The 10,568-nt window shown below is 38.4% G+C and overlaps 1 protein-coding gene across 4 annotated transcripts; it reads left to right on the top strand.

The window, feature by feature from the left end:
• Nucleotides 1-125: 125 nt before the first annotated feature.
• Nucleotides 126-8,911, top strand: LOC131313075 (uncharacterized). 4 transcript variants are annotated; one of them, XM_058341159.1, is made up of 9 exons: nt 261-458; nt 594-667; nt 2,038-2,118; nt 2,672-2,764; nt 3,002-3,121; nt 4,240-4,311; nt 5,620-5,697; nt 6,765-6,847; nt 8,045-8,911. In XM_058341159.1, exons 1-8 carry the CDS (start codon nt 344-346, stop codon nt 6,804-6,806), a joined length of 675 nt encoding a protein of 224 aa, XP_058197142.1. In that variant the 5' UTR covers nt 261-343; the 3' UTR covers nt 6,807-6,847; nt 8,045-8,911. The 4 variants fall into 4 exon arrangements, with proteins under 4 accessions (XP_058197139.1, XP_058197142.1, XP_058197140.1 ...); XM_058341157.1 differs by having other exon boundaries at nt 6,756-6,847; XM_058341156.1 differs by lacking the exons at nt 6,765-6,847; nt 8,045-8,911 and adding an exon at nt 6,219-6,694 and having other exon boundaries at nt 126-458.
• Nucleotides 8,912-10,568: the final 1,657 nt, after the last annotated feature.

The following is a 10,568-nucleotide window of genomic DNA, read 5'->3' as shown; positions in this document are numbered from 1 at the left end:
TGTGAATCCTTTCCCAAGGCGAATGACCAGCCAATAGTGAGGATTTTAGTCGATTAGCTAAAGTGCGTAAATTAATTCAGACGCTCCTGAATATCGGAAATTTAAAAAAAGGAGGAATTACACACCGCCGGAAGCTGAAGTAGACATTGGCTCGAACTCGCGTTGCGCTTGAACCGGATCCGGCTAGACTCGCAGCTCGAAGATGCGAGTTCCGGTTTGGCCCTCAGCTCGAGTTTAATAATCACGAAGTTTGACTCCCTCTCCCTCCCTCCCCCTCGCTGGTGTGATTAGGAGATGGAAGTGGGAGCCAATTAGACATTTGATTGATGAAAACCACAAAGAAATGGAAAATACTTCTTCTTCTTCTTCTCTAGGATCGTTGACCGGCAAGAAACGTCAAAGAGACCAAGAGTCATCAGTTCCCCAAAGCCAAGCCTCTGATCACGCTCTCTCACTCGGTCTCTGTCTTCCCTTTTCTCTCTGTTCGATCTCAATCCCTCGACTACGCACTAGTAATTTGCAAAATTGTTGTTGTTTTTGTATTGAGCTAACAAAAGTTGTCGCTTTTGACCGAATAATTTTGCTGTGCGCAGAGGAGAGTTTGACGTTTAGCGATACTTTGGTTGCTCTGCGAATAATGCGCGCTCAATTTCCTCACCTCGACAAGGTTTGCTTTCAATCTTTCCTTTTCTTTTTTCTTCTTTTTGACTTCGATTTTGTAAAGCATGTGTCTTGGGATAAGAATAAGTCGAAACTTGAAAGCGGTCAGTTGTGGTTTTAGGTGTTGGTTGATTCCTTGATTTGTTAATATGGCATCGGAACAGTAGAACATATGCGTGATGACAAAGGGAATTGAAAGATTGAAGTAAAAACCAAGTGCTTTTGTTAAATGACGGTTTCTATTCTGAAAATCTGGGTTTTAATTTTAATAGGTTAAATGTTTGCTCTAATGATGAATTGCTGATGGCAAATCGGCAATGTATGAATGGCATGGTGGTTGAGCTCACCAACAGACTCTTGATATCCTTGATTGTCCAAGTTTAAAGATTTTTTTATTTTTTCCAGTTCTGTAGACAGTGTGTGGGTGTTTGACATGTGGCGATTTTTATTATTTTGAAGGTTTTTGAAATTGAAATTGAAATGCTCAAGGATCAGAATGTCATAGTTGGGGGGATCAAATTCTCCAAACTTCGTTCAGTGTGGATGTTTTCTATTGAGCCTCTCCGTTCTTTAGCGATCATGCTCCAATGTGTAATAAAAACATCAAAAAATGGTGAATGCATCTCGTTTAGCCTTGTCAATAGAAATACTGAAAAGTTTGTGAGTATTCGTACGATTGCTACTTCTGCATCTAAGTACCTAACAGATGAATCACTGGAGCGCCTTGAATCCCGGTCTTTTAATCCAATTGTAGCACAATTTAAAGGATTGTGTTACTAACAACTTTGAACTTGTGAGATTGTTGGCTTTCATTTGGCCTGGGTTCTTTGAGCAACTTAGTGACGCCTGTCGGCCCTGTCCAGTCCAAGTGTGGAGTTTTCAAGTGATATTTATCTTTTTAATGACTTTCTTGGTTATGCTGTCGATTTGGTTATATAATTGATTGAATTTTACATTTTTTCGTTGAGACTTGCATGTCTAATACCACGCAAAGCATTTCCATAGTATGGAGTCAAATGCTGCTTTTTAAAGTTACAGTTGCTGTTGTAGATCATGTGGTGTTGTTTTGTGTGTGTGTGTGTTTTCAGAGGTAGCTTGTCTTGGCCAATTAGCTTTTCTGTATGTTTTAACAGTACTGGGAGGATGCATGTGCAAATAAATGTTAATCCAAGTATCTACTTTCTATTTTTGCCAAGGGGAAAACCTCTTAATCCTCATTCATCTTTAAGACCTCCCTTAACTTTTAAAATGAACAGTTGAACACTTTGAGTCTTTGCTTCCATAATGATAATGTTTTTCAGAAAAAGATGTTAAGTAATGGATAGTTCATATTTTTCGTTTATTTTTTTAAAATTTCTTAACTATGTTCTTTTTCAGGTCTCAGTTCATCCTTTTATTTTACGATCACAATTGTATAGCAGCGTAAAGGACAGAACTCAAGTGGACAGGGAACTAGAGGTCTGTGACATTGAAATTTTGGAATTTCCTTTGTGGCAAACACTTATATGATGTTGTTTTTACTGAATTTATGAAGAGTAGCACAATGTGGAATGGATCCAGAGTTGTCAAAATTAAGTAGCTACAAAGTTTTGTAAGCTCATGAGATGTGTATGCTTTATGGAAAGTTGTCGAGGGTTTCAACAAGAGTAGATATTCGGTGAAAACAAGTGTAGGTACTGGGTACAACGGTGCTACAGGAAGCTCCAAATGAGATGGGTGTCATGGAGGGAGATAAGTTTTTTAAATTTATTTATGTTACTCCGTGCCATTTGGGGCTTCTTATTGATAGGTGACAACACATAAGGAGTAGGACTTACGCAGAAGATTCCTTCTTTCTGCTACTTTGTTAAATATTTGTTTGGTTCTGATTCTTGCAATTGTTTCTCTGCATTGGTTGGAAATAGCTGTTTCACGTTTTCAACTCCTTTGCTGGAGAGTCATCTTTGTTCTACAGAGGTCTTGGGACTCACATAGGCCACCGTAATTTGTCTTCCATATATTTCTGTGGCAGTTGTTGAGGAGGGAAAGAGTTCTGCGTGTTTTCAAACTAAACACTGGGCAAGATGATCATGCCATTATGTTTATAGATGACTATTTGAATCAGGTTCGTGGTTTTTGTTTGTTTTTGATGTCTACTAGACTCAAATGGTCATGATGTGTTAAGTAAATTTTCTTGTTGACAAAGTGCACCTAGGGTATCATATCTGTTCCTATGCAGGTTGGATGTTTCTGAAAATGAATGTACATGTGTTGGTTTTGGTGGTTTATGCAGATAGTCAGATAGATTTAAGAAATGGAAGCGCACTAAGAATATTTCTTTGGTTATGACATGTGATTCTAGATTAAGCGTGCTGTGACAAGAATGCAAGCAAAAAAGCAAGATGATCTTGTAGTTTTCAAGTGGTTCAAGACTTATGTTCTCGATTCAAAGCTGGAAACGAGTATCGGACATGAAGAGCTTGTGAGTGATTCTGATTTAGGCTCATGTCATTTCTCTTTATGCAACTTTGAGAATTCCAATTTCAGCTAATGCTTCAAGTTTTGACTAGAAGAAACTCCTAGATATGTTATATGGAATTTGCTCATGCTTTTGTTGTTTCTATATGTTATCCTATGTGTTCTTTCTGTACATCTCTCTCTAACGTGGTCTGCTCTCTGTTTTCTGATAGGGCAAAGGTTTTGTGAGTTGACTAAGGGACCTACGTTATCACTTGTCAAAAACAACATCCATTCATTCAACAGATATTACCTAATGTTGTTCTAAGTATGCCCCTTTCTGACATGGGTCTAATCATAGGTGTCCTTTTTGCTGATAGTCATAGTCTGTCTATTGCTTATGTGGGTTATGACTTATGAGCTATGTCCTTTGTCTCATCGGTTTACAAGTTTCATCCTTGTAGTTACATGTCATTATTAGCCATCACCAATCTTCACTTACTCTTATTCTTTTCTGAGCCTCGTTTTTGAAACACAGGTTATATGCTATCCTTTGGGTGACAGTCACAGTTCTATTGTTTGAGTAGTAAATGTAGTACGGCTGTGACTATTAATTGGGGAGTAGGGATACCTGAAGTTGAAGAAGTTAGTGCTCTAAAAATCACTCTCTTGGGATGTTATCGTTTCAAAAGGATGACACTGTTCCAAATAAGGGTTTACATAAGGAATCATTGTCAATGTTTGGGACTGAGATTTTCGTATGCCATAAACTTTTATTGGGCTATCGCATTTGTTGACTTGTGATTTCTAAAGCGTTGATGTGTTATTTATAAAGGATTTTTTTATCTACCGAGTTTCAAAGTGGATACGTTTAGATGGAAATATATAAGAAGTGTTTATGTTAATGCTCTGATTTTTGTTGTTAGGGTTCAAGTGCATCCATCTTATTTCTTATTTATGAGCATGGAGTGGTACTTGAGCCATTGGACTTACATTCTACAGTTGCCACATAGAAAGCTAATTCTTAAGTTGAATGTCTTAACATTTATAACGAGCATCCTTGTCACATGCTTGGATGTTTGCAGGTCTGATTTGTTTGTGCACTTATTTATTTTTGCATGGCTACTCTGTGGTCCATTGCAGTGTTCATTTCTATCGTCAGGGGGAAATGTGAAGGATCAACACATCTCGCTGTTAATAAGTGCTGGCCTTCTCGTAAGTATAATCGGGATTCTTACTTTTGAAATTCAGTGAGTTCAGCTGCTTGAATTGTGAGATCTTATGTGCTGGAATGTTTTCTTCACCAAATTGTCTGAGTTTTAAATTTGGAAAGCTGGCATATTTGCATAATCATGATATATACCATGTGTAAGAGTATGCAATATGTAGGAATGATAATGTCAGCCATGCGTCCTTGGTGGTTCCCTTGCTGCATTGTGGCAATACCAGTGCCGTACAAACGCTGCCACACCTAGATAGCACACACATGTGCACAAGCGCACGTGGCAATCGTAATGAGCGCACTGTATGTGGCTTGACTGAAACTAGTGAGAGCAGCTGCATTTGACATGTATGCACCAACAGTTGGCGTGAAGTCTCTCCAAGCCAATAACCTTTGTGTATTGGCCCTAATGCATGAGTGCTAGTAATGAGGCTATGGCATGAGGAGCTTTAAGAGCACAGCATGCTTGAGCTTTTGACCTTGGCCTGGTGGTTTCAATTTTGTCGGATCCTTGTGGTAGCTGGTTGGGTGATAGAGTCCGGAGATAGCAGGGATCAGCACTAAAGAAGAACTCCCGCTTTGCGGCATATATTTTCTTTTGGGCCTGCAGAGCGAAATGGGCATTTTGTTTTTGATAGACATTCTTGGGCATCAATAGATGCTAGAAGATGCTGTGTTGCCTGATCTTAGATTATGAATATAACAGATTCATCTTATAGTGATGATGTTTTTCTTTCCATATTTTATTGGTTTGGGACTGGACTTAATATTCTTTTATGACGAAAAGAGTGGACTCGTTGAAGAGGCATGCCCTTAGAATTAAAGCGAATCTTCTAAAGGGCCTTGAAAGTTCTATGGAAGCCTCTTTTCTCCATAATGTTGTAAATTTGTGGCAGGCCAAATACACTTACACACGTAGGGAGAGAAATGAGGATCGCGACAAGTCACTATTTGTAATTTCTGTAGACACTTATGATAAAAATTGGCTCACTTGACTCGTACATATCATATTTCATCTCGCTTTACTCTATATCCACTTTACTCCTCACTATGTACAAATGACTGGATTACACAGGTTGTAGTTGAACCTACCCATATACACGTACAACGCCTGCATTACTCCTAACCTATTTTCGTAACTCTGCATCTGCATACAAGAGCCCTAGGAGTACATGAATGCTTCCACAAGAGTCTTTAGTTTCTACATGTCTGATTTTGTTTTGTATTTTCCTTATGCATATTGGATCTTGATGGTTCCCTCTCTGTTACCTTCCATTCTAATGCTCTGATCTACTTTTCAGACTCGGCAACTTATCGATCCAAATTTGTACTGGTTTGCAATTCCCAATATTGGATCGCTACTCAAGGGCCTGTCTCAGGTAAATGATTGCTTGTGGATTTTTTTACACGTGTTGAGCGGTCATTTAGGGGCCTTAGCTGGGGACTGGTCAAGCTTTTAGCTTTGTACCCACAGAGAAAATCACCAACCTTAGAAAATGCCCTCTGTGGGTCAGGGCCACTTACCTTTTCTTTTGATTGTTCCTGTATCTACGTGTCTGGTGCTGATAAATGGTCTAACATGACTACTTTGGGGGATGTAATGTATAACTAGCATGTGGGCAGTTATTACCAAACAAACAAGTGGGAGTGTAAGCCAAAATGTCCAGAAAACTTTGTAACAAATTCTAGTTAGCTGTTTCTTGCATAGAAGAAGTGTCACTGATTTATGTACAAACCTGCAGGTGTTTTCTCAAATAGTGGTTTTTCAGTTTTTTAAACAAGAATTGAAGGTGCTTTAACTAGGAGTTCTGCTAGGCTTTAAACAGCTTGCTTACTACTTCTTCATGGTCACTTAACAAAAAGCATTTGTAAAGCATTTACTTTCTTTCTTTTATGATAGGGAAGAAAGGAACTCCTGTCTTTTCTCAACCGTAGGAAATACAAAGAGATGATGTTGGCTTCTTTGGAGAAGAAGAACCTTCGACTGTCTCCACTGGATATGAGATTCCATCTTCGTGATCTTATTGGTTCAGGTCACCTCAAAACCATCGAGACACCTAGTGGTTTAGTTGTTCGGGTCGTAAAGGATTAGCCCAGATAGGACACCGGTGGAAGCTGATCTCACATATTGCATTGTTATTCTTAATTGCTTGTCCGATTTCATATGCATTTTAGGTGCTTATGCTTTGGAATGCTAGCTTTAGCAGTCCTTTGTGAGAGCACAGTAATGAAGTTTAAGTGGTGCATGTATGAGATACTAATAATGAATAGATGCAAGATGACATGAGTCTTTTTTTTCATTTTTATTTGTTCATTCAGTATGGGAATTATTTGATGACCTCTGTCAATATAATTTTGGAATTTCAGTTCTCTCTAGATTACTGACACAGTTATACATATAGCATCATTTCTTGTTTCTCTCTCATTCACTTTGAAGGAGCTCCAGACTTCTGTACTAAGTTGGTATGCCAATAAATGCTGGGAGTAAAGGGTCATCACTTTGAAAAAGGAGAAACAAGGGGGAAAGTGGTAAGGGCAAAACACATACCCTTTGCTAAGTTCTTTTTATATCCTTTACAAGTTCATTTTAAAAATGGGATATTATTGATCAATGATAGGAATTGTTTATTGAACATAGGGATACAAAAATGAGAAGTTTGGCAAAATGTAGAGAATTAAATACATACTTAAATGAATACGAATGCAAAAATGGGGATGTGCAACTTGGAAGGAAGATAGTTAGAAGAGTTGGTGCGAAGTATTCAGTGTCAAATTCTAGGTTGGGCAGCACTGTTTTCTTTCTCTCTATCTTTCTATCTTATTGTGGCAAAGTTAATATTTTGGAAAGCGAAGTGTCCTCACCTTTTAACATGATCTTTAGTTGACATTAAAATCTCAATAGAAAGGCGCGTGACTGTTCAAAATGTTTTCCGAACTTTGTAAGATGACTACAATGGCTGCTTTCTATAATCTCTCTATCGTCATCTTTTGTTGCTCTTTTTAATGGCCCCGACAAGTCAACATAGGCTAAGCTTAATTTTACAGCTAGCAGTTGAATTATTGTTTCCCTTATTTCGTTGTTCTTCCATTATCATCTCTGCTAAAACCTGCCCCATTAGTTATTTGATCAAGTAAATATTTATCGAACAGGTTTATTTGGTCATTTCGTTGGGCATCGGGAAGGGATTACAAGAATAAGTTGAATCAGTCAGGGGATATTCAGGTAGTGATTAGAGGGAATATGCTACCTTAAAAGGGTGAGCAGTAGTGGGAGTAAAGGAGATTGCCGCGATCACCATTAGAAACAAATTAAGCTTGTTCTTTGTCTTTTGTTGTTGAATATATGTTTCGTATGGTACGTTATCAGCTATTGTTAGCGTATGTGCTCACGTGTGATTCCATGGATCTCAATCTTGGCATTATTTATAAATAGCAAAAACTATCATACAAGAAACATTGATGTCATTTTTTTAAACAGACCTCCATACTTTATTCGACAATCAGATTGTGTGCATCTGTGATGTATTCTTGCTACGTCTTATTTTGTTTTTTTGTATGACAATGAGTGTACAAATCCATATAATTGCTTGGAAATTCAACTTATTCTTGTAATCCCTTGACAGCTAATTTGGGACTGAGTCAAGGAAGGGACAATTCAAAATGGGTTAGGGATGAGCATGTAGTTGAGATTTTTGAGAATACTAATGTCTTGCTTCTTCCCTGCAGGTACAGTTGCTGCATATGGCTTAAGCTTCTCTAAGTAGTAATTGTCTAATCAGTTTCTTTGGTAGTTTATGAGCATCTCTGAGCTGCATTAACGCTGCAAAATACTCGTGTTGGACACCCGACACTCGACCAACGGTTTGGAATCCCTGTTGACATGTTTAGTTGGACAGTTGTAGGCAGATGTGTTTTGTTATTCGAGTTTGCTACAAACTAGGCATAGATCTCCTGTAATATGTACGAAATGTCCGAAAGGTACCTCTTAAATTACCAATAACCCCGATCAAACGAAACAGTTATCCTTTAGGATTGAATATCCTGGCGTGTCTCCATGTCCTAGAGATAGAAACGAGATGAACACGACGCTTACGCTTAGACATCTACCCGCACCGAACACACTCACCTGAGTATTGTTGTACTATTGTTGTACTATCTTTAGTGACTTGGAAGATGACCTTGATGTTATGTTTCTTTAATAGGTTTTAGTTTAAATATACCATGATTGCACAGTATAGTATGAGGTCACTGAAATCTATCAAGTTGACCTGATAACTGGAAGATTAAGGAAACATCCAACTAACTGCAAGTTGATTTACAGGTATAAAATAATAGTGGTCCAGGTAGTAGTAGCTGGTTACTTGATGAGAAACACACAAAGGCAGAGATCTGATTACATCACGGCAAATTAGCGGAGTCCAGCCCTCATTCGATAGGATCCTTAGCTCTTGCTCTCAATCCTTGCTCTTGTGGATTTTAGTAGTTTGTAATATTTTTGAAAGACGCATTACGTTACTAAGGTCGAGCCAGTACTTTGTTGGCTCCGGCTTTCCCGTGAAATTATTATTATTGTTATTATTATTATTATTATTCCTTGGTTGTAGTTTTATACAAAAAATCGACATCAGAATCTCAGACTAGGATGTGGATAAGGGAGCAGAGAGAGAGGGTTTTTTTTTTTAATTTGATTGAGCGTTATTTTACGGTATTTTTTTTTTCCTTTCAATAAGCATGTCCTTTCATTTTCTGGAAAATAATTGATCGGTCTACATCAGTTGTTGCAAATTGCGGCGATGTTTTTGCTTTGATGATTCACGGGTTCTGTCTTTTATTATCAAGTGTATCCATTATTTGATTTGAAACAAGGTGAAATGCTTTTGCACTTTTCACTCGGGATTTATAAGATTCTGCAGCTATTACTCGAGAGCTGGACATTTTGGGTGCTGGGTGGATACCACATGGAGCCCGTTTGGCACATCCGGGCCGTCCATTTTGATATTGGACAGCTTGGATTTGGAGAGAGAAAAAAGGAGAGAGAAAGAGAGAGAGTAGTGGGGTGAGAGGAGAGAGAGGGTTTTAACCTGGGCTGTCCAACACACTTGTAGACGGCCCAGATGGGCTGCTTTGGCCGTGCCCACGTTATTTCTCATGATTTTGGAAACATTAGTGTACAGAGGAGGTTTTGTTGTAGAGAAAGAATGGGTTTGGTTAGATTGGGCTTCCGATTGCAAGCTAGGTCACATTAATATTACTATCTGTCGGTAGGACTCTCACCCCTAGCTCTCAATTCTCTCTCTATGCTTTTGTGCTCATTTCTTGTTCTGGGATGTTTTGGATATATGCTCACACGCTGTCATTCTCACTTTCACACTCACACATTCTCAGTTTTGCAAAATTGGGTTTTCATGCAATAATTGGCAAGAGCCATCCAATTCACCTTGTTTGTATGTCATGACTGAGACCCAAAGTGGGTCATCCATACCAAACTTATTGCAACTTTTTTTGTTTTCATCAGCAAGTTACTCCAGTCTCCAGTTGTCTAGATTGTTATGTCGTTTTCAACGGTTTGGATTAAATACGAACTCTTCCAGTAAAGAGTTAAGAAGAGGTTGTTTTTTATTCCGGATTATTGATTACCGAGATGGACGGTCCGGATGTACCTTGGAGGGCGCCCTACAGGGGAGCTGCTTTGCAGCATTCCCGGATCTTGTTAGGTCTCTTCAGTTTTGGTCATGATATATCACTATAGACGTAGGTTGGGATTCTAATTTTTAGGCTACTTTCAGTCGTTACGAATTTCATATTTGAAAATTAAATCAAGAGAAAATCTAGTGAAGTATCGTAAACAATTTTTTACGGCATGTGTTCTGCCATAAGGATTTTGTAAGAAAGATCAGATTTAGTAGAGTATAATTGGGTGGGGAACTGGACCCAAAATAAAATTCATGCAAAATCTAATTTTAATTGCAGGACATGTTTTGAGGAAAAATTAATTCAAGAAAAAGTTTCAGAGGTCCATTCCACGAGTTTTCCCAAGAGAGAATATGTGGTAAAGTCGGATATTCACATGTTTTTACTTACTTTCCTGACTTCTGAACGATGCCTTAGAGGTCGGGATGTCTAATATGAAGAGTGTGAAGTTTTTTTTTTTTGTAGCTTCCTTAACCACCACACAATGGAGCCCCAGTTTATGAGTCTTACGTGGTTATGTGACTGCTTAGGGAGTTCGGGAGCGTCACATCACATCACC

This window comes from Rhododendron vialii, chromosome 13a (genome assembly GCF_030253575.1).
Source record: "Rhododendron vialii isolate Sample 1 chromosome 13a, ASM3025357v1".
In the NCBI taxonomy this organism is placed as follows: domain Eukaryota; kingdom Viridiplantae; phylum Streptophyta; class Magnoliopsida; order Ericales; family Ericaceae; genus Rhododendron; species Rhododendron vialii.
Note: the sequence above shows the minus strand (reverse complement) of the source record. Positions and strands in the feature narration are given on the sequence as shown.

What these genes read in the sequence shown, in the direction of transcription:
- LOC131313075 (XM_058341156.1), top strand. Translation starts at nt 344, where the DNA reads ATGGAAAATACTTCTTCTTCTTCTTCTCTAGGATCGTTGACCGGCAAG. An exon ending in GTATCGGACATGAAGAGCTT is followed by an intron (nt 3,122 to 4,239) that starts GTGAGTGATTCT and finishes GGTCCATTGCAG; the next exon opens with TGTTCATTTCTATCGTCAGG. An exon ending in TAATAAGTGCTGGCCTTCTC is followed by an intron (nt 4,312 to 5,619) that starts GTAAGTATAATC and finishes TCTACTTTTCAG; the next exon opens with ACTCGGCAACTTATCGATCC.